Here is a 22869-nt window from a genome sequence, read left to right on the forward strand (position 1 = left end):
TAAGACAATGAGGGTCTTTATAACTTTCAAAATGTAACGCTTAACATTTTTATAACCCTATTTTATAACATCAACAAAGCTCTTAAGAAACAGATGCTAATTTCCATGTATTCCTAACCATCTCAGGCTTCAGCAGGGAAATCTCCCCATATAGGGTCATGGACCCTGATGGGTGTAAGATTAACCATATTGTCTCTTTCAAGGCTGTATCACTGGCCATAACAAGGATTTGTAAATACAGACCAAGACTGTCAGTCTTAGAGCCTGGGTATTTTCCCCAGTGAAGTCTCTCTGGTTGGGATGATCCTCTAGACTCCTTAGTTTTCTCTGTGATCATTGGAGCCAGAGCAAGGATCCCTTCTTCCTCCCCTAAGGCCCTTATGGCTGTGAACAGTGAAAGGGACTTTAGATTGTCCTTATCCTGAAACTGGGCATATGGAGCTCTGACTGATGTTTTCTCTGATCAATGTTGCTGGCCTTCCTTTGTCTATTCTTAGTCTGAGAACTTAGTTTCCAATCAGGCTAGCATAACCAAGAACCTTACCATCTATAGAAGCCTCCAGTTTTCTAGTTCCTAAAATTGCAGGAATTGCAATTAAGTAATGCAATTATGCTTGGCATTGCAATTGAGCAATGTAATAAAGATGGAAATCAGAAAAGGGTTCATTCCAGATCAAATTAGTTTTCTAACAATAAACAAAAACATAATTACAAATCTAACTCAAGAGGTAATGAAAAAGAGGTTCCAGTCACAAAATAATACAAAAGGCGGGGGGACATTGCAAAATTATAAAACTGACATTAGGTTGTCCTCAACTAAGCAAATTTGGCCTTGTATATATAGGAAATTAGACCCTAAGAAGAGCAGATGGGGAGAGAAGGCAAATTATCTTAAAATAAAACATTAAAAATAGCTCCCACTGATTGGGTAGATATCTCCAACATTTTTATACCTCAAGTATCAATTCTTGTTATCTTTTTTTTTTTTTTTAAACCTCATAGTGGAAGGGGGAAATGGAATCTTGGAACAAAGAATTAGACAGAAAGGACATAGAGATGCCAAATAACCCTTCGTGGCACTTCTTCTGATAGCTGAGGCAAGCCTAACAAGATACTTAAGAGAATGAAGCCTGATTAAGCTGGTTGAGCTTTTGAACACATTAAGTAGATGCCATTTAATTGGCTATTCCTATTCCTTTACATATTCTGCTGCCAGGTAGCAGTAAAATACCACAGCTATCCAATCTAAGCAACAAAGCAGAAACCATAGGGATGGTTGAAATGAGACTGCTTCCCTAGACCCCTTTTTTAAGGAATGAACTTTAACATTTAAATTGGAACAACTTTTGCCATGTTCTGCTTGGCCCTATAATGCAGAACTAGAAGCAATATGTAGAAATTACAATAGGGTTATTGTTTCAACATACGGAAGAATTTCCTAGTAGAGAACAATTGTTTCCAATGGAATGGGCTGTCCAAGGAGGTAGAATTTTCCACCATTTGAAGGGACTGCAGAAAATATTCCAATCTTCAAATCTGGCCTCAGATACTTCCTAGCTGTGTGACCCTGGGCAAGTCACTTAACCTCCATTGCTTAGCCCTTACTGCTCTTCTGCCTTAGAGCCAATACATAGTATTGATTCTAAGACAGAAGATAAGGTTTAAATTTAAAAAAAAAAAAGAAAAAGAAAGATCTGCATTCAGATACTGCCTGATGCTAGTGGGGGGGCCCCAAGCAAGTCACTTAATATCTATAAAACCTAATTTCCTTATTTTAAAATGAGGATGGCAATAAGGTACCACAGTGGATAGAGAGCTAGACCTGGTCAGGAAGACCTGAATTCAAATCTAGTTTCAGATATTTGCTAGTCATGTGACCCTGGGCAGGTCACTTAATTTGCCTACCTTAGTTTCCTCATTTGAAAAATAGGGATAATAAATGGATCTACCTCCCAGGGTTGTTGTGAGGAACAAGTATTTGCAAAGTGATTTGCAAACCTTAAAGTACTATATATATGTTATTTTATCATTGTTACTGAAGAACTGGAGAAAGAAATGGCAAACCACTCCAGTATCTTTGCCAAGAAAACTCCAAATAGGGTCATGAAGTTAGCCATGACTGAAATAACAATAATAAAGAATAAATGGAAGGAAATTACTCCTTGTGCTGAAATCTTTACTATAACATCTATCTACTAATGTCAGTTCTGCTTTCCAGGGCCAAGAATAAATTTAAATTGCTCTACATGACAGCCCTTCAAATATTTCAAGACAATGACAATGTCTTCTTCTCCTCATACCTCAAGTCTTTTCCCCAGGCTAAATATTCTCTGTTGATACATGGAAGTTTTTTTAGAGAAAGAGCACTAGATCCAAATTTGGAGGACTTCGGTTCAAATGTCAGCTACTACTTGTGTGACACTGGATAAGTCATTTCCCAACTTTAAGCTCATTTCTTCATACATAAAATGAGGGGGATGAGTTTAACTATGTGACCTTTTAAATTCCTTTTCAGCTCAAAATCTAAAAATTCCTTATTCCTTACATAGCATGTTTTCAAGTCACTTTCTTCTTAATAGACAGCAGCTTATCAATGTTTCTTCTAAAATAGTTTTGGAATAAAAAGAAATATTCTAAGTGTTGTCTGATGATGGGCAGAGGACAAAGGACCTATCATACCCTCTTTTTTACTGAACACTATGTCACCATTAATACAGTATGAAATCATATTCACTTTTTTTTTGGCAACCATAACACAATAGTGAAACATGAACTGCTGTTAAGGCAGGACTTATCCATCTTGTGCTTGTACGTTTATTTTTTTAACCTAAGTGCAGGATTTTCTATTCATCTCTATTTCACTTCATCTTTATAGTTAATCCATAGTTTTGGCCTATTGAGATCTTTCTGGATCCTTATTCTGTCATTTAGCTGCAGATCTGATAAGCATACTTACTGCTACAGCTTCTGGTGGAGCTGGAATCTAGATAAAACATTCTGAGGTTCTATGGAAATATTTAAGTGAATTGAATTAACAAAAAACAGAGCAAGTTGGTTTCATACATTTGAATGAAAGAAGTCAAGTATTTTTTCTTTAAAGGTAAGGTCATGGGGCAGCTGGGTAGCTCAGTGGATTGAGAACCAGGCCTAGAGACAGGAGGTTCTAGGTTCAAATCTGGCCTCAGACACTTCCCAGCTGTGTGACCCAGGGCAAGTCACTTGACCCTCATTGCCTAGCCCTTACCACTCTTCTGCCTTGGAGCCAATACACAGTATTGACTCCAAAATGGAAGGTAAGGGTTTAAAAAAAAAAAAAAAAAGGTCAGTGGTAAAATAAGGGGGAAACTAGGTATAACAATTAATGGAATATAGATACTTATATTAAAGAATGTTCCAAAAGTTCACTATAAAGTATCATCTTTTAATACTATTTATTTAAAGTTGCTTAAATTTAAATTTCAATAATGAGACTTTCTTTTTATAAGTAATTCATTAATTAATGGCTAAATCTATGAGGCCTTGAGTAGAAAGCCACTTTTTGAATCTCAGGAAAGGCACATACCTTGTTAGAACACATAACTTAGATACCCCATTGCCACTAGGTGACAGTGTACAAAAACTAGATTAGCTTTTTGAAGGGTGAGAAAAAATTTTAGTGCTAAAAACATAAAAAAAGTTATGAAGTAATGGTTTTCTTACAGTATTTCACTCCATTATAAACTCTATAATGCAAAATTTTGTGTGAGTGCAAAAAGAACTTTTTCAAATTACATTCACAATGTAACTCTCTCCCTACAGTGAATTTTGTGATGCTAAATTAAAGATGAGTATACCTAAATGCTTCCTCATGTGCATTATATTCACAAGATTATTCTCTGGTGTGAATCTTCTCATGACTAATAAGAGTTATTCTCTGGCTGAAGGTTTTTCCACATTCATCACATGTAAAAGGTCGCTCTCCACTGTGAATCCTCTGATGTCGAATAAGATGAGAGCTTTGGCGAAATGATTTTCCACATTCACTGCATTCATAGGGTTTTTCTCCAGTGTGAATTCTCTTATGTTGGATAAGTGATAAGCGTGCACTGAAAGATTTATCACATTCATTACAAACATAAGGTTTCTCCCCAGTGTGAATTCTCTGGTGCTGAATAAACTGTGAGTGCTGACTGAAGGCTTTTCCACATTCATTACACTCATAAGGTTTCTCTCCAGTGTGTATTCTCTGGTGCTGAATAAGCGATGAACGTACATTGAAGGCTTTCCCACAGACATTACACTCATAGGGATTTTCTCCAGTGTGAATTCTCCTATGTCGAATAAGGTGTGCACTCTGACTGAAGGCTTTTCCACATTCATTACACTCATATGGTTTCTCACCATTATGCGTTCTCTCATGTTTAATAAGAGTTGAAATTTGGCCAAAGGTTTTCCCACATTCATTACACTCATAGGGTTTCTCCCCAGTGTGACTTCTCTGATGTTGAATAAGGTGTGAACCCTGACTAAAGGCTTTCCCACATTTATTACATTCATAGGGTTTCTCTCCGTTATGTACTCTCTGATGTTGAACAAGGGAAGAAAGCACACTGAATGCTTTATCACACTCATTACATTCATAGGGTTTCTCTCCATTATGTGTTCTTTGATGGTGAATAAGATTAAAACTCTGACTAAAGGCTTTCCCACATTCATTACACTCATAGGGTTTCTCTCCTGTGTGAATTCTCTGATGCTGAATAAGGTGACCTTTCTGGCTAAAGGTTTTGCCACATTCACTACACTCATAGGGTTTCTCTCCAGTATGAATTCTTTGATGTTGAATAAGAGATAGACGTGCACTAAAGGATTTTCCACATTCATTACATATGTATGGTTTCTCTCCAGTATGAATTCTCTTGTGTTGAATAACTTGTGAGCGCTGACTGAAGGACTTCCCACATTCATTACATTCATAAGGTTTCTCCCCAGTGTGAATCCTTTGGTGCACAATAAGGGTTCGATTTAGGCTGAATGTTTTGCCACATTCATTACACTCATATGGTTTCTCTCCAGTATGAATTCTCTGATGCTGAATAAGGGATAAACGTGCACTAAAGGCTTTTCCACAGTCATTACACTCATATGGTTTTTCTCCAGTGTGAATTCTCTGGTGTTGAATAAGATGTGAGTGCCTACTAAAGGTTTTCTCACATTCTTTACACTTATAGGGTTTTTCTCCAGTATGAATTCTCTGATGATGAATAAGGTTAGAACTATGACTAAAGGCTTTCCCACACTGATGACATTCATGAGGTTTCTCTCCAGTATGAATTTTACCATGTTGAATAAATGATGATCGAGTACTAAAGGCCTTCCCACAGTCATTACACTCATAGGGTTTCTCTCCACTATGAATTTTACGATGTTGAAAAAAGTATGAACGAGCACTGAAGGCTTTTCCACATTCATTACATTTGTAGGGTCTCTCACCAGTGTGTATCCTCTGATGTTTAGTTAGGATAGAACTGCGGCTAAAAGTTTTTCCACATTCACCACACTCATAGGGTTTCTCTCCAGTATGAATTCTCTCATGCTGGATAAGTGTTCTGTTCTGGCTAAAAGCTTTTCCACATTCATTACACTCATAGAGTTTCTCTGGGTTGTGAAGTTGTTGATGTTCAATAGTAATTGAACTCTGTCTGGGTATTTTTCCATACATATTAAGTTTATAAGCTTTCCCTCTTGTATGGATACTCTGATGATTAATAAGATCTGAATTCTTTTTGAAAGTTTGGCCACAAGTTGCACATTGATGGATCTTCTCGCTTCTTGGAACCCGCTGGTGTTTAACACGTTTTGAAGTCAGATTTAAGCGCCTTCCAAATTCATTACATTCCTGACCTTTCGCTCTCGTAGAGGTTTTCATGGAGATCACTGTCACTGGCTTGCAATTTATTTCCAGGGAAAGGGATTTCCTCAGGACTCCCACCACAGGTTTTTCCCAATGTTTTTCTAATTGATTCTCAGTTTTACAGGGCTCTCCAAACTCAGGTCCCTTGCATCTTCCTAGCATCATCCCCTGTAATTCCATTTTTTCTGGTATTTTTTGTCTTGGAGACAATTCTTTCTTTTCAGTTTTGGTCTCACAATCTGAAAGATTGAACATAAAATAAAACAAATGTCATCTATTATTTATTCTGGCTGAGAAGAGACTATTGGGATAGGAAGATGAAAAACCCAATGAAATAAACATTCTCTAGTATGGTGCTGACAGATATTAATACTAGTCTCGTAGTCTGCAGAAAGAAAAACAGCAGTTGCATAGGAAAGCAAAGGACCAAAGTAAGGGGGGAAGGGCACTATCTAATGTGGCAGGGGGAACCCAAAGAATAAGGAAAGCCTACAGAGCAAAGGGGTAAGAGTATACAGGGAAAACAAGCTAAGTGAAGAAGCAAGGACAATGATAACATGAGTTCTAGGGAGTATGGGAATAGTGATTATAAAGGATAAAAAAAAAAAAAGCATCCTCTCTCTCTCTCTCTCTCTCTCTATATATATATATATATATACATATATATATATACATATATATATATACACACACATATATATAGATAGATAATATGTAGCTATAAAATATACATACATATATATCTTTCTTAGATATACTATAAACAGGTACTACCTTTTATATATAAAAAATTGTCTCCTATGTGCCTAGAACATAGTAATTACTCAAATATTTATTGAACAAATTTATCTTGCTAACAAATGAACAAGTCATTTAACATATTACTTGAAATTTGCATTGCACATACTTAGTAAATTATTTTTAAATTGAAATAATCTAAAGTGTTAAGAGAAAAAAGTGAGATTAGTATCTCCTCTAAAGTTCTCTTATAATGTCTTGTAATGGTGTAGAAGTGATTTCAGTTTTCTAAACTGACTACTACAAATCTTATTTGTACTCCAGGGAAGTACCAGTTTTCTTGTCAAGTCTGCCTAGCTGGAAATGCTTCTAATACAGATCACATTCAAAGAGTTCAAGTCACAAAACCTGGACAAACTATGTACTAAGGTGCTAAAGGAACTTATGGAAGTGATTATTGAGTTCTTGTTAGTGATCTCTGATGAACCCAGGAGGAGTGCTGCAGGAGTTTAGATGGACAAAAATTTCCTAATTTTTTTAAAGCAGACTTCAAACTTAAATTATATTAAATTAAAGAAGACTTCAAACTTAATCTAGTAAATTTGGCTCAAATTCCCAGCAAACCTAGGAAGGAAGTGAAGGAAGCATAGAGGAAAGCAGTTGAAGGAAGCATGGAGAAAAGCTATCAACAGAGATAGAAATAGATGTAATATCATCATAGGATAATAGATTTAGAATTGGAATAGATCTTAAAAAACATCTAGTTCCACCCTTATTTTAGTGATAGAGAAACTGGGATCCAGAGGGATTATGGGATTTACTTATGCTCACTTAGGTTGTTCAGAAAAGAAGTAGGATTCAAACCACAGGTTTTCTAAGTTCATATCCAGCTCTCTTTCCACTGTACCATGCTGCCACTTGCCAAGAGATTATACTACAAACCTCCTGGAAAAAGAAATGAAGAAACAGATCACAAACTAGCAGCACAGAGTGATATAGATATAGTAGTGATGGGTAATTTCAGCTGTTTGAGCTCTTTCTACCAAAATAAGAAGAAATAAATATTTTTTGGCTTTCTCTAATGATCATTTCTCCCTAAAAGGCAAAAAAGTGTAATGAGGTTCTGCTCTTCTGGATCTGATTCCCAGAAATCAGGAAAAATTTTTTGCTTAAGTAAAAATTATGTGAACCTTGAAGAAAAGTGATTACTACAAGTCTTATAATTTGTTGTTGGGAAGGAAAAAAGAAGATCCAGCCATAATTTGACATACAATTAGATACAGGGAAAGTAGATTTCAAAGGGTTCAGAGAAAAGATACATAAGATCTCATAGACTATAGAGGAAGTCAGTCCAGATTTCTCAAGAGGAGAAGATGGAGGCTGGGCAATGAAAAGCTGCTCTCAGATCCTCCTCCATTTAAGGAAGAACCCAGGGATTTCACTTCATCAATCAGCACCAAGCTGATATCCAGAAACTTGTCATTCTGAAAGATTAATTTAACTCTCTAACTTGTATTTCTTCAAATTATTTCCCACCAAGACTGTAAGACTTCATCATGCCCCTGTGCCACGTAACCCCCATTTTCAGCTTCTTTTTATAAGCTGTCTTCCTCCATTAGACTTCAAGTTCTTTTGGGATGGGAACTGTCTCATCTTTCTATGGATCCCTAGCACTTAACACAGCGCCTGGCTTGCAATAGGTGCTTAATAAATGTTTATTGACTCTGATTCTCAAGAATGAAATTCTCGGGGGCAGCTAAGTGACTCAGTGTATTGAGAGTCAGGCCAAGAGATGGGAGGTCCTGGGTTCAAATCTGGCCTCAGACACTTCCTAGCTGTGTGACCCTGGGCAAGTCACTTAACCCCCATTGTCTAGCCCTTACCACTCTTCTGCCTTGGAACCAATATGTAGTATTGATTCCAAGAGGAAGGTAAGGATTAAAAAAAAAAGAATGGAATTCTGAAGACAAAAAGAGGAGTAATTCCGATGAGGAATTAAAGGAAAAGTTATCTAAAGAAACAAGTGTGGAAGCCCAAGGAAATCATAGACTAATTTAGAGTTTTAAAAGGCAAGCATAGGAAACAGAAGAAAGGACAAGTGATAGAGAATGAAGACAAGTGATTTGACAAAATAGTATTGCCACCATTAAAGATCCAAATAAACTGAAAATGATCAAGGAATACTAAGGACAATAAACAAGATTTTGTTGTGGTTTCCATTTTTGGATATTGGGGGGAAAAAAGAGAAATCAAAGAAGGGACAGAAGTACTTTTTGACATGGATAGGACAATGTTAATGGATGGTTGAAAAAAAGCAGAACTATCTAACTCTTGTTTTTCTTCTATTTTCTCTGCTAAGAAGAATAATATTTGAACTGGAAGATCCAGAATAAAAATGAATAAATATGGAGATAGTAAGAAAGCATATGGCTGCCCTTGATGACTTCCAGGTCCTGACAATCTATATCCTAGGGTACTGAAAAGAAGCAAAAGCACAATATCTCAATTAGTACAGACAGTAGGGAAAATTGTGTAGAAACATACACTGAATATATATTTGTATTTCTGCCGCAGCTAAGTGACTATATTCTGAATATAGGTTGATCTCTCTCCTTTGAGAGGGTGAAAGCATTCAAAGAACACTTCTTCATGCTTTAGATTGTTAAAGAAACAGAAGTAAAGTTTCAATGAAGGAAAAAAAAATCTGAGGGAGGAGGGGAGCCTTGACTTTGTCGGGAGGTTGGTCTGTGCAAGAGTATAAGACAAAGAGAAGGGAGAAGAAATCAATGGTTAGAGCTCAAACAGATTGAAGTTCTTCATTAGGAGGAAGGAACTGGATATTCTGAGAAAGAGAAGTTGCCTGTCATCCAAAGAATGATATGGTAGGACACCAGAGGCTATTTCCAGAGAGATCATCCAGCAGGACTCAGAAGGAGAAAGGCAATAGTAATTGTAGGTGATTTTCCATGACTACTGAGGCAGCTATTGTCAATCTGATAACAACAGAGAGGTCTGATGTTTTCCTGAGTCATGTATCCAAGATACGGGAAAAATTCCTGTCATTTCTGTCCTAACTCTTCATGACTCTACTTGAGGTTTTCTTGATAAAGATACTAGAGTGGTTTGTCATTACCTATCCAGCTTATTTTACAGATGAGGAAATTAAGACAAACAGGATTAAATGGCTTGCATAGTCACACAGCTAGTAAATAACTGAAGCCAGATTTGGACTCAGGTCTTTCTGACTCTACGCCCAGTGCTCTTTCCACTATGCCAATCTAGCTGCCCTCATGGCAAAACTCCAGGACTCATTAAAATGGATGACAACTACCTAGGTGGTACAGTGGGTAGAGGTTGGACCTAGAATCTGGAAGACCTAAGTTCAAATATGGCCCCTGAACCTTACCAGGTGTGTAACCCTGGGTAAGTCACTTAATCTGTCTGCCTCAGTTTCCTCATCTAAAAATAGGAATAATAATAGCACCTACATCACAGGATTGTTGTGTGAATCAAATCAGATAATCTTTGTAAAGCATTTTGTAAACTAAAGTCCCATGCAAATGCTATTATTATTATTATTATTATTATTACTGGTATTATTATTATCATTAATGTGACAAGAATAATACTGATCAAAAGAACTTAAAAAGTATTGTGAAAGATTACAAAGTTTAAGTCAAGAAACTGGGCATAGTCTTAGGACACAGTCAGTATTTTCTCACTGGTGTCCATTGAAGGCAAGGAATGCTAAAGAAGAAAAAGTAATCTGGAAAGTGAGCAGATTGTTAAAAAGATGGTACTCGAGAATGTGATTTGGACTTCTGGACTATGGTTTAAAATGTAGTGATAAGAAACTCCTGCCCAAAGATAGAACACACTTTCCAAAGACTGATAAGAATGTGTTTCCCTGTAGTCTTGCAAATTAAATCAAAAGAGTTTTAAATTTAAAAAAAGACAGGGGAGGGAATCTTTTATATATATATCAATCAGAGGTGTCAAATGAAACTCCCAACGCTTCCAGTGCTGGAGCCAGATTAAAACGTTATTGGGAAATATTTAACAAAATAAATAAAGATACAATAAAACATGTTACTATTAATATGTAATTTTTAAAGCAGTAGGCAGTTTTCAGGGATACTAATTTATGGTTTAATGGCCCCTGTTTCTATTTTTGTTTGAGGCCGCTGATCTAGATAACATAGAAAGTAGCTACATGAAAAATAAAAGTTGAGACACTTTTAAATTCACAGGAGACAAAATGTGAGGAAGGAACCCAAAGTAAAACTCTGGTCTCAAATGTCTATGCATACAAGTCCTAAGTTTAGGCAATTAGAAAAAGGGTGCTAATTTAAGGAGGGAAATTTAACATTCAGGTATTTTTGAAACCCATGACTTCTACTACAGATAAGTATATTTACTCAAAAGAAACAGGACAGGTAAAAGGGGAATTAGAAGTCAGGGAGCACTGTATATTAAGAAAGTATACTTAGGTGAAGAAATAAAGGAACCAGAGGAAGAGAATATTTGGGTGAAGGGAAATGTAAGGAAAAACGAAAATGATTTTGTCATCAGAATATATTACAGACCACCAGGATAGAAAGAGGAAATAGATGATTCTGACTTTGGGAAACAGGTCACAAGCTTGGCCCAGAGCATGTTATAGTAGTGAAAAGGGACTTAAATACTCCAAACATCAGCTAGAGTTCCTTCAAAAGAGAGGCAGCTGGGGCAGCTGGGTAGCTCAGTGGAGTGAGAGTCAGGCCTAGAGACAGGAGGTCCTAGGTTCAAACCCGGCGTCAGCCACTTCTCAGCTGTGTGACCCTGGGCAAGTCACTTGACCCCCATTGCCCACCCTTACCAATCTTCCACCTATGAGACAATACACCGAAGAACAAGGGTTTAAAAAAAAAAAGAGAGGCAGCTAATAACTTTTTGACATAATTTAGTAATAAGTTCATCCTTCAAAAGGTGAAGAAATCAACAAGGAAAGATTCTATTCTAGACAGGGAACATGCTAAATGACAAAGTTAGAATCCAAAAAGAAATTAACAGGTTAAGAGCATTGGCCTGAATCTAACAGGATAAAATTTAACAGAGATATATATGTCTTACACTTAGTTACAAAAAAAATCAATTTCACCAGTATAAGATGGGAAAGACATAGATTATAGTTATTCTGAAAGAGCTGAGGGATTCTAATTAACCAAGTTCAAGGAGTTATTGGTGTGACATGGCAACTAAAAAAGATAATGTAATCTTGGGGGCTCATCAAGAAGGGCCCAGCTTCTAGAAATAGGATGGCAAAAGTCCCACTGTACTCTACCTTGTTAGTTCTTGTCCTGGATTCTGTGATTGATTTGAGGAACTATAATTTAAGGACACTGATAAGCTGAAAAGTATCTAGATGAAGGCAAGGTATGGTCAAAAGCCATATGAGGAATTATCAAAGGAACTCAAGGCTATTTAGTTTGAAGAATAGAAGACTCAGGGGAAACATGATAGGTGTGGGACAAATCAAAAGATGTTAACAAAAAAAAAGCCACAATTAAAAAAAAGTCATTAATAACCTTTGAGAGAAAATATTAGCAAAATTGTATGAGGAGAAGCCAGATTACAGAGATTTTACTGAATGAAATGGTTGGTAAAAGATGGGAGCAGAAGATAGTTCTGAGGATTTTGACAATGATTGGAAAGTGAGAGTAACTTAAACAAGTAGCACAGGTAAGGGGTTTTTGTTTGTTTGTTTAAGAAGACTAGACCAGAAGATCCAGAATAAATAATGGAGAAGGATTCTGAAAGAGAAGGAAATGGATGAGATCAAGAGGTAAGGAGTTAGTATTCATTCACTCACCTGAAAATTCACTTTTTAGGATCTCTCTCTCTCCAGCTCCCTGTGGGTCCAGGACCCAAGGCTCTTCCCCTTTTTCCAACTGGGAAATCACATCAGGTTTGGATACTGAGAATCCTGTTTGTGAGGAAGAAAATGGCTCTGGGTAGAATGTCATAGACACCCAGAATTGTCTTTCCTCAGTCTCTACCCATGGGGCAAATAAAAAAGAGATAATTTTTATATTAAGATAATATCCTGAGTTGGCATGACAGTAAGGCCTATATATTCTCTGATGGAGTCTCACTATTCCTTTGGGGGAGGTGGGCCAGGAAGCTGGTGATATGAGCCTAAAGAACCATTATCTCTATGTCCTTTATTCATAAGGAAGGTAGTAAACCTCTATGTCTGGGGATGTTCACACTGGACCCTAGGAAAGAATTCTGGGCCTGGAACAGAAAACTTGGATGATGGGGAAGGTTTAGATTCAGAGAGAACTCAGGAGAACTGTCCATTTCCTGATCTGCACAGACAGACCTGTGGCTTAGTAATAGGAAACAGAAGTATCCTGTGCTTAAACCCAAAAAAATTAGGGATCTCTGACTGTTGAACTCTGAGCCCAGATCCAACTAAGCCTTTCCAACCCTAAGCTATTTACAACACAAGAATCCAAGAAATTCAGATTTACATGCATTCCAGGGAAAGGCCTTACCCAACGAGACCAGGTTTCCATAATTCTCCAGCATTACATCCCTATAGAGGTTCCTCTGGGCAGGGCCAAGACAGTCCCACTCCTCCCGGGTAAGGTACACAGCCACATCCTTGAACATCAGAGATGTCTGAAACAACAGAGTCCTATTGTAGCTTCAAGAAGACTGTCAATGCTTGGCCTTTGGGTAAATGGGGAAACCGGTATCTACAAATCATTTATTGGGAGAAAGGAGAAGGCTGGCATATGATATTATACACACACATATACAAAAAAAGAGGTAAATCTGTTCACACAGAAAGAGAAGAGCCCAGCCTTTCAGGGAACAGTGTATATGGAGGACCTCATTCCACAGCCTCCTAAGAAAGTAGACTTATTGAATAGCTATTTTGTTCTAATCACTGGGTCATAAATGTCAATAAACTATTTTGTGAATATATACGTGGAATGAAGGATGATGGACTACATATAGAAGCTCCATATATATATGTATATGTAGTATAAGGAAGGTGCCGAGGCCATAATATTATGAGAGCTGTAATGGAATTTCAGGAAGTATAGCTCACCGGGAGTCTAGCAGGCAAGGACTCAACTGCTATTTCTTGGTCTCCCAGGCTCCACTCTGGGAGTTGGGCAGGATCAGAGGGATCAAGTGAACCTGAAAGAAGAAAAAGGACCATGAGAGAAGGAAGATAGAAAGCATCTAGGCTTGCTTTTGGCTCTCCTACTAATTCACTTTCAAATACTCCAGCTATCTTCTATAAGGGGTCAGAGATAATCTATTACCTAAAAAATGTCATGCCATGAATGTTAATAGCATGTGTCAGTAAGCCTCTGGAGCTGTAAATACAAGAAGGCTGTGTGTGATACCATGAGACACAAGCAGTCAAAGTCTTTGAGGAACACTTATATGGAAATGGAGATGGAGTAAAAACACTGAGCCTCTCTTGTTGTGTACTCTCTCTGTTCTCAAAAATCACCTCCAGGATGATGAACAGAAATGATTTCAGAAAGAGCTAGAAAGACCTTCATAAACTGATGCAGCATGAAATAAGCAGAACCAGGAAAACATTGTACATTGTAACAGCAATATTGTGGAATGACCAACTGTGACAGATTTAGTTATTATCAGCAATACAACAATCCCAGGACAATTCTGAGGGACTTATGACAAAGAATGCCATCCACTTCCAGAGAGAGAATGCAGTATTGTTGGGAGTCACAATGCAGATGAGAAAGCATACAATTTTTCAATTGTTATTTGAGTTTGTTTTGGAGTTTTGGTTTTATAAGATTACTCACTTACAAAAATGAACAATATCAAAATGTATTTTATATGACAATACATGTATAACCCAGATCACATCACCTGCCAGCATCCTGAGGAGGAAGGGAAGGGAGGAAGGGAGATAAGTTCAATCATATAACTTAGGAAAATTTGTGTGGGAATTTGATATAACATATAAATGGTAAAAAATAAAAATAAAAATATTTTTTAAAAAATCTTCTCCAGGGAGTCTTACTCAATAAAGTTTCACCTCCCTTACTCTAATCTCTCCAGTTTTCTCCTCCACAATCATGAATCAACTGGTTGATTATGCAAGCCATCAAAGCCTGAAGCTTAGCCCTATCTCTCATCTTCTGCCCTCTTATCCTACTCATCCTTCCACTCAAGTCAAGCCAGTATCTGTGGCCCCTAAAGAGAGGCCCAGAAAGAGCCAGAATATACTCAGCTCTCTAGCAAAAACTGCACAGATGACTTTTCCCAAAGACATATCCTCCCTCCAACCACAGAGAACTATATGCAATCATACAGAATCATAGCTCTATAGTCTTTTCTTGGGGAAAAAAGTGAGGTCCATAGGGGAAGTTTGAAAACCCCAGAAAAGAATATGTATGGAAAAACGAGAACCCCTTCTCTAAAAATAGCCACACCATCCTGAGAACAGCCTATCACACCAAAACAAAACCTACAAGTTTTCTTTGGCCAAAGGCTTTGTCTGTGAAGCAGAGGAAGAACATATCCAAGTTGTGATGACTTCCTGGGGACATGCAGTTCCCCATCTCCATTCTTGTGCTCTTTTTCACTGATTGTACTCCTTTTCTAGTTGGACTGTGTGTCTATGTCCTGTTTCCCCAAATGGCTTGTGAGAAACTGGAAAGAAGAGACAATCTGTCCTATTTCCTCATAGCCCCCAAAGCCTAGAGTACATTCTGTGTACACAGCAATCTTAGCAATAGTTATCAGTATTTTTAGGCAGATCTTTGGCCTTTAGTCATTAAAGGTAAGGATGCTTCATGGCATACATTCAGTCATGCCAGAAATTCAAGAAGCTGTAAAAAGCAGTCTTCCTATATATTTGTTCTGTAAAAAAAACTCCTACTTTTGCAGAGGAACCATGGGAGATAAATAAAATTCCTTCACTGGCAATGCATGAAATGTCTTGATTGCAGGAGTTCAGGAGATAGCCACAGGCTGGGTAATGTTGGACTCTGAATCTTTTCTCTGCCTATTATCATCCTTGGCCAGGACAGAATATGCCTTCTCATTTATCTTCATATCTGAAGAACCTATGGTGCTCCAGAATATCTGGCCTTGGGGTATGTTACTATTTCACTATCAGGAAGGCAAACCTGTGCTGTTAAGAAAGTCACTTTGGCAGTTGTGTGAAGGATGGATTAGATAGAAGAAAGAGATAGACCTATTAGGAAACTTTGGCAAAAGCCTAGGCCAAAAGTGTTGAAGAATTTATTAACCTAGAAGTAATAGGGAAACAGTAGCCTAGTCTGCAGCTTTGCACAGATTATTCTCCTCAACCTAAGGCCTAGAATACTCTCTTCTCAACTCCATTCTTGGAATCCCTACTTCCTTCAAGGATCACCTCAGATGCCACCTCCTACAGGAAGCCTTTCTCCCTAGCAATTAGTGCTCTTTACCCTTAAAAGATGATCTCTCACCTGATGGCACTGACAGATTCATAGCACCAATGCCTAAGGACATGTTGCTGTTTCCTCCACTTATTCCTCCTCCTCAAAAAGAACCTCATCTCCATTACTTATCTCCAAGTCCAGTGGTCCTTCTCCCCTTACTCTTGTGTCACCTGCTTCTTCTATACACATCCTCACACAGGTCACAATTCTCATTTTCTCTTTAGATCCATTTTTGTTGTTGTTTTCACACTGAAGTTTTTAAGGGAACACTTCATTCCCTCTGATAACCTGTAGAATGAAGAGGTGTCCTTTAAGCTCCTTTATTTTTTCTTCAGAAGGAAAACTACATTTTAAGGAGAGATAATATTTACTTGAAAGAGACTGGAAGACAAACACTGCATGACTTATTGAAGTCACTGCAAAACAAGTTTAGGAGTGAGATGGAAGGCTGACAAGTTGTAGAGGAAAGGAAAATTTAATTGTATGGATGGTGAGGTCAAAGGTATGACCAAATCTACGTATGGCAGAGTTGGAGTAAAGGTACAGGTCATTGGTGGGGAGGTCAAGGTGTTCAGGAGATATCAACATGTGTCCTGATATTCCAGCTTTGAGATCAGGAGCTGGTATGGAGAGGAAGACTGCGAAGCAGATGCTTGCCTCTGTATAATTTTTATAAAATCTAAAACTTAAAATTTTTTTGGAGAAAATTTTCAGGAAAAGAAGCTCACTAACTCCCTGAATCAAGAAAATGAACTATTTGGAGAAAGTGCCATAAAGAAACCTACACTGCATCAGAAGATCCAGAATGAACTTTGGGATGTAAGTGATTGAACTGAAAGAGGTTGAACACATTTATTCTGAATATAGACTCTTATGCCAAAGGGGATTGCCCCCTAATTGGTTTTTGTCAATGTGCCTAGCAAACATTGGTTTTGCTCTCTCTCTTTTATTCCCTTCTTATCTCCAACTATTGTAATTTCCTCTTAGAAAGTGCAATATTGTATGCACCTTTAGCTAGAAGATCTTTAGAGGTATAAGCTGGTTATGTTAAATGATTCATTGGGGAGACTAGTCTCCCAAGTAATCACAGGGGGGATTGAGAAGAGTGAATCAAACTCTCTTTGTCTATCAATCAGCAACTTTTAAGTTAATCAATCAAAAACTTAAGTACCCCTACTTAGTACCTTACTAGTCACTAAGTATGAGAGTTCATAAGTCACTTGCTAGAGTGGGTGACAACTCCAGAGGCCACTGCCCACCCCCCCATCCCCATCCCCACTGTGCTAAGCAAAATGAAAGACTGTAATTGGTTCCCATAAAGTGGTGGAAAAAAGATGATAAAAGTCCTGAACTTCCTGTCCAAAGGACTTCTCCTTGGGGCTTCTCCTTTAGAGTTCTTCTTTAGAGTCTCTACTCCTTAGATATCCTCCTTTGGACTTCTTCTTTGGAGGACAGCTCCTTGGGGCTTTTAGACTTCAACTTCGACTTGGAGCTTTAGGCCTTTTGACTAGTTTTTGGCTTCAGGACTTTGACTTTCAGCTTTGGAACTTCTTGGAGTCAGGGACTTTCTTATTGAGTTCACTGCTGCCTCGACAAGCTTAGCTCTCGAGGGATTTTCTGCATTGGGACCTTGCCTGGCTCCTGCTCAGCTTGCTGGTGAGTGACTAGAACCCACATGGGAGACTGGAACTCTGTTGGGTAGCAAGCTTCATTTCATTGGATCAGCATCTAGGGTAGCCTAGGCAGTCTCCTTACCTCTTTCCCTTCTACGTTTCCCTCTTTTTACTAATGTTCCAATTAAACAAAATTGTTAAAAGCTGTCAATAGTTTTCCTGACTTAAGAGTTAATAATTGGCAATCACTTTTTATAACTCTCTTATTTAGTCAAAATCCCAATTTAATCATTACACCACTGTGAGAAAGGGAGCAGCACTGAAGGCCAGCAGATAACTACAAACTGGGCTAATAGTGTGAGATACATATGGATGGAGCAAACTTCAAATGAGGAAATGCTGCTGAGTGATGTTGGCAGAGGGAAAGTCTGGAATGTCAGTAAAGAAAAAAAAAGAGTAAGCATACTCCTCTTCTTGGCCTAGCTGTCCAGGGGCATGATAAAAGGTGCATCCTTTTGTGCTGTAGAAGGTGGCCAGGGATACAAATCTTCTGAGAGGGGAGCCAGGTTTCATGAGTGCAACAAGTTGTAAGAGCATGCCAGGAAAAGCTCTAAAATAAGGCAAAATGTATTCATGATATAAGAGGGGAGAAGAAAAGGTGAGAAGATGCAATAAAAGGAAAGCATAGAGGAGAATGGAGATTCAGGAAAGATGGAGATGAGGAAATAGGGGAAGAGAGTTTTCACCTAGGCACCTTTTTACTAAATCAGAGATTAAGAAAAAAGGATAGGGAATATTCTAGCTTCAAAATTAGGAAATATCATCTGACTAGGATTTATAGAGAGCAGTAAGAGTATATACTTCCTCATTGCCTTCTGTATGTTACAAACTCTGCCTCTAGAAGGGATAGAGAACAAAATGCTTATAATGGATGAATTAGTGGAAGGTAGAAAAAGGAGGACCTGAGCCAAATGGAAAGTTTATACAGTTGACTTTGGGGCCAGTTTGGGAGAGGAGTTTGGCACCACTCTGAGAGACAGGATAGCTTCCTGCTATTTCCCTATCACGTCTTCCTTGCCTTGCCCAGTGTATTCATGCTGCCTTCTTTGTCCCCCAAACATTCTGGGTCTGTCCTCTTCAAAGAGAATGCCTTTTTCTGTTCACAAGGGAACAGAAGATAAAATATCTGGAAGAACAAGTCCTACTTCTATAGCAACTTTTGGTTCACAAAGTATTTCCCCCCAGAACATTATAAGATAATACTTCAAATATTATCTAATAAAGAAATGATATCTGATGGCATAATTTGATTTGCCTAAGGTCATAAGCTAATATGAAAGCTCGGAAGCAAGGAATTGGTTTAAACTAATTCACAGTAAAGAGTAAAGGACTAAAAGTTATTAACTCAAAGAAGTCTTAAACTGATAGAATTTTGGCAATGAGAAAAAAGTGGAGGAAAGACTCTCAAAAAATCTTGAGGCAGGAATTTTTTTGGGTGGGATGGGAGTGATGTGAAAATGAATCAAGAAGGGGATGTCTAGTTGGCTCAGTGGATAGTGAGATCTGGAGAGAGGAGATCCTGGGTTCAAATTGGGCCTCAGACACTTCCCAGCTATATGACATCTGGCAAGTCACTTAACTTCCATTGTCTAGCCCACTGATGAGCAAACTTTTTAAAGAGGGGGCCAAAAGAAAGGAAATGCTAATCTGTCAGCCTGTTTCTAAGGCAATTCTCTTGAGGTTTCATTGTATTGTATCCTACTCATTGTATTCATCAGATTAAGAATAATGTTGCCTGGGGGATAGAACATTTCAGGGCCTCCCCATCAAATCTGGCCCAAGGGCTGTAGTTTGCCCATCACTAGTCTAGCCCTTACAGCTCTTCTACTTTAGAACTGATACAAGTGATACTTTTTACTGATTCTAAGACAGAAGGTAAGGGTTTTTTAAAAAAGAGTAATATACCAAACATCCACATAGGGTTATTATATCATATACTACATGCCTGGGAAATAGCTAACCAAACTCCAGCATATAAATGTAATGGATTATTACTGTGCCATAAAGAAAATCAAAGATGAAATTTGGGAGACGTACATGAAGTGATAGATAGCAAAACCAAGGCAGCCTGGGTGATAAACACAATTACTATAACCATGTAAATAAAGATAACTTTAAATGTCAACAAAACTCGGATCAAAACTGCTGGACAATATCATTGTTAATAATACATATACTGTTCTTTTCACAAGCTGTAAACCAAGATATAAAGTTGCATATAGGGGCAATCACCCTTTTATGCTGTTCTAATGAACTCTTCTAAGGTATCATGGAGGATTAAATCATGGTTATATTAGGGTTTTGCATATGTGGAAACAAAATTTATCAATAAGAAAAGAAGTTGTTATAGAATTATTATAGAATTTTCCTTTCAGTAATAAATTATTCATTGAATTGGCAAAGAAGAACCCGGAGTAATTCTAAAGAGTGATCAATGGACTTCCCACACAGGGTTGGATGGATCTGACAACTACAAGAGTGTCAGAAAAAAGTGATACACTTGTGTCTGACCAGAGCCTGAAGGCCAGAAGTCAGTGGGATGATAGTTTATCTCTGAAGAGGCATAAGTCTTCCAATACTAGGTTTGTTACTAGGCCATTCTGGCAGAGGAGTGACACATCAAAGAGGTATTCAGGAGCCTAACTCTTAACAAGACTGAAACAATGTTAAAAACAAGTAACATCAAAACTATCATGGGACCCTCAATGAAAATAAGGAGAATAAACAGTAATGTCTTTAACTACTTATTGGTGATCTGATATTAATTATAATTTTAGGAAATTCAGTATTTCTTATGGGAGTATAACTTAAGAGGAAGGAGATAAATTTCTCTGTGAATTCACTGGCTAACAGGAGATCATTACCTTGCTTCATGTTATAAACATGATCATGGAGACTATTGGTAGAAGTCCATGAAAAATAATTTTCTAGGAGCAGCTATGTGGCTCAGTGGATAGCCAGGTCTAGAGATGGGAGATCCATGGTTCAAATCTGGCTTCAGACATTTCCTAGCTGTGTGACCCTGGGCAAATTACTTAACTCTAATTACCTAGTTCTTACCACTCTTCTGCCTTGAAACTGATATAGATTCTAAGAGAAAAGGCAATGGGTTTTTTTTTCTTCAGTGATTTTCTCATATAGCAGTGATTCCCAAAGTGGGCACTACCGCCCCCTGGTGGTTGCTGCAGCAATCCAGGAGAGTGGTGATGGACACAAGTGCATTTATCTTTCCTATTAATTGCTATTAAAAAATTTTTTAAATTAATTTCCAGGGGGCTAAGTAATATTTTTTCTGGAAAGGGGGCAGTAGGCCAAAAAAGTTTGGGAACCACTGTCATATAGTAAGACATAAAGAATCTAAAATTTGATTCAACAAACATTATCTCTTCCCCATGATCCAGAATTCAAGGACAAGTCTCTACCCATTTCCTTCAGCATGTCCCTAGTGAGCTCTCTTCTGTTTGCTTCCATATTCACTGACCTCAAATTCATTCAGAAGATCAAGAAGTGGCCATGCCTGGAGAGAGGTCAGAAACCAATCCCAGTCTCACCATAGAACAGAACTACTTCCATCTTAAACTTTGTGAATTTGGTCTGTGCTGCTAAAATGTTATTCCTATTGTGTTACAAAGAATCATACTGTTACGGCTGGAGGGATGTTGGAGGTCATTTACTTGAGTCATACCATTTCAGAGGAGAGGAAACAAAGCTCAGAGATAACTGATTTGGAAAAGGCTAGTTCTCATGAGTACTAAACTAGTGTCCTTTCAGTGAATCAAGTTTAGTGTCTATTGTGGTGTTTTTCCTCAGTAACAAAAACTAATCTATAGACCTCTCCCTTCAGCTGTGGTCAGGAATGAAAGTTTACTCAAGCTGGGTTTCCTTAGGATCCTCCATCCTCTTCTGAGAAAGTGTTAGGGCGTAGAATATCCAGGCTTAAGGAAAAGTCATTGTTTAGAGTAGAAAAAATGAGGATATGCTATGAGGCATAATGAAAAGAGTATGACCCTTGGGGAGGCTGGAGGGTGTGAGAGTACCTTGATGGGGATCTTGGAGGGGGAGCGGAACCTCATGACAGGGAGGTCTGGGTTGGGTCCTTGGTGAGTTGTTGACTTGAGGAGAAGGTACAGTAGATAACTCAGGTCCTGCTCCTGGGGCAGCCATCTCTATCTCCTTTGAGAGCTCGTCCTTTCCTGGAGTACAGCCTGGGACCATCAGGGACACAGAAAGTGAGGTCAGAACTGTGTGGAAGTTCAAGCAACCTTAGAGCAGGTGCCACTGGAGGTGTGGCCCAGGACTCAGGGTGCAACAATGAGGAGGAATAGGAGGAATAATAATAATAATAGCTAGAATTTATGTTGTACGTTTAAAGGTCTGAAATGCTTTACAAATATTTCTCATTCGTTCCATTTATCCTAATAATAATCATAATAATAGCTAAGCACTTTACAAATATTTCACAATTCTGGGAGGTAGGAACTGTTATCTCATTTAACAGGAATGGCAGTCACATCGGAAGCTCGAGTTTTTAATGGGCTTTACAAAGCGCTTGTCCTGTGAGATGGAAAGTATAGGCTATGAGCCCCATTCTGCAGATGAGAGAACTGAGGTCCAGGGAAGGGCTGACTTGCCCAAGATCGCATATCAAGCCTAGATCATGTTTTCAAACCAGGTCTCCTGCCTAACACTCCGGGGCCCCCTCCACAGTCCCTTTCTTGACAGCCCCTCCCTCCTCCAGCCTCAGTTTCCTCCGCTGTAAAAGGTGACAGAGGGCGAAAACCCCTCCGACTCACATACACCCTCGCCACCCCAGGCCCGGGCGGGACTCACCCTCCGCGCCGGGGTCCCCGACTACAGAGGCAGAGTCTGAACCGACCCGCAGCCCCCGAACCGCTCTCCCTTTGGGCGCCAGACCACCCGGACCGGAAGTGCCGCCCGGGCCTCCAGCGCCTAATCCGGGTCTGGGGAGCACCCAGGACCGCTCTAGGCTTCCGGGAGGACTCGCCATCTCGGTGGCGGTCCAGCTGTGAGTCTGAGAAGGGTCCGGGACTGAGGCAGCCTTCAGCCTGGAGGAGTGCGGGATGGAGGGCCCTAGCTT

At 38.7% G+C, this 22869-nt stretch overlaps 1 protein-coding gene across 1 annotated transcript; it reads right to left on the bottom strand.

Moving 5' to 3' along the window:
• Nucleotides 1–3868: 3868 nt before the first annotated feature.
• Nucleotides 3869–22779, bottom strand: LOC123256188 (zinc finger protein 252-like). The gene is made up of 5 exons (XM_044684870.1): nucleotides 22602–22779; nucleotides 13734–13825; nucleotides 13171–13297; nucleotides 12483–12596; nucleotides 3869–6132 (listed from the first exon to the last, which is right to left on the bottom strand). Exons 1-5 carry the CDS (start codon nucleotides 22777–22779, stop codon nucleotides 3869–3871), a joined length of 2775 nt encoding a protein of 924 aa, XP_044540805.1.
• Between the last annotated feature and the right edge of the window lie 90 nt (nucleotides 22780–22869).

The sequence above is a fragment of the Gracilinanus agilis genome, chromosome 1, assembly GCF_016433145.1.
Source record: "Gracilinanus agilis isolate LMUSP501 chromosome 1, AgileGrace, whole genome shotgun sequence".
In the NCBI taxonomy this organism is placed as follows: Eukaryota; Metazoa; Chordata; class Mammalia; order Didelphimorphia; family Didelphidae; genus Gracilinanus; species Gracilinanus agilis.

Bases quoted from the DNA above. Each gene is read 5' to 3' on its own strand.
- LOC123256188 (XM_044684870.1), bottom strand. From the start codon at position 22,779: ATGGCGAGTCCTCCCGGAAGCCTAGAGCGGTCCTGGGTGCTCCCCAGA. The intron at 13,826-22,601 runs GTGAGTCCCGCC...TTCTTCTTTCAG, and splicing joins CGGGGACCCCGGCGCGGAGG to GTTCACTTGATCCCTCTGAT. The intron at 13,298-13,733 runs GTGAGCTATACT...CTGTTGTTTCAG, and splicing joins CCTTGCCTGCTAGACTCCCG to ACATCTCTGATGTTCAAGGA.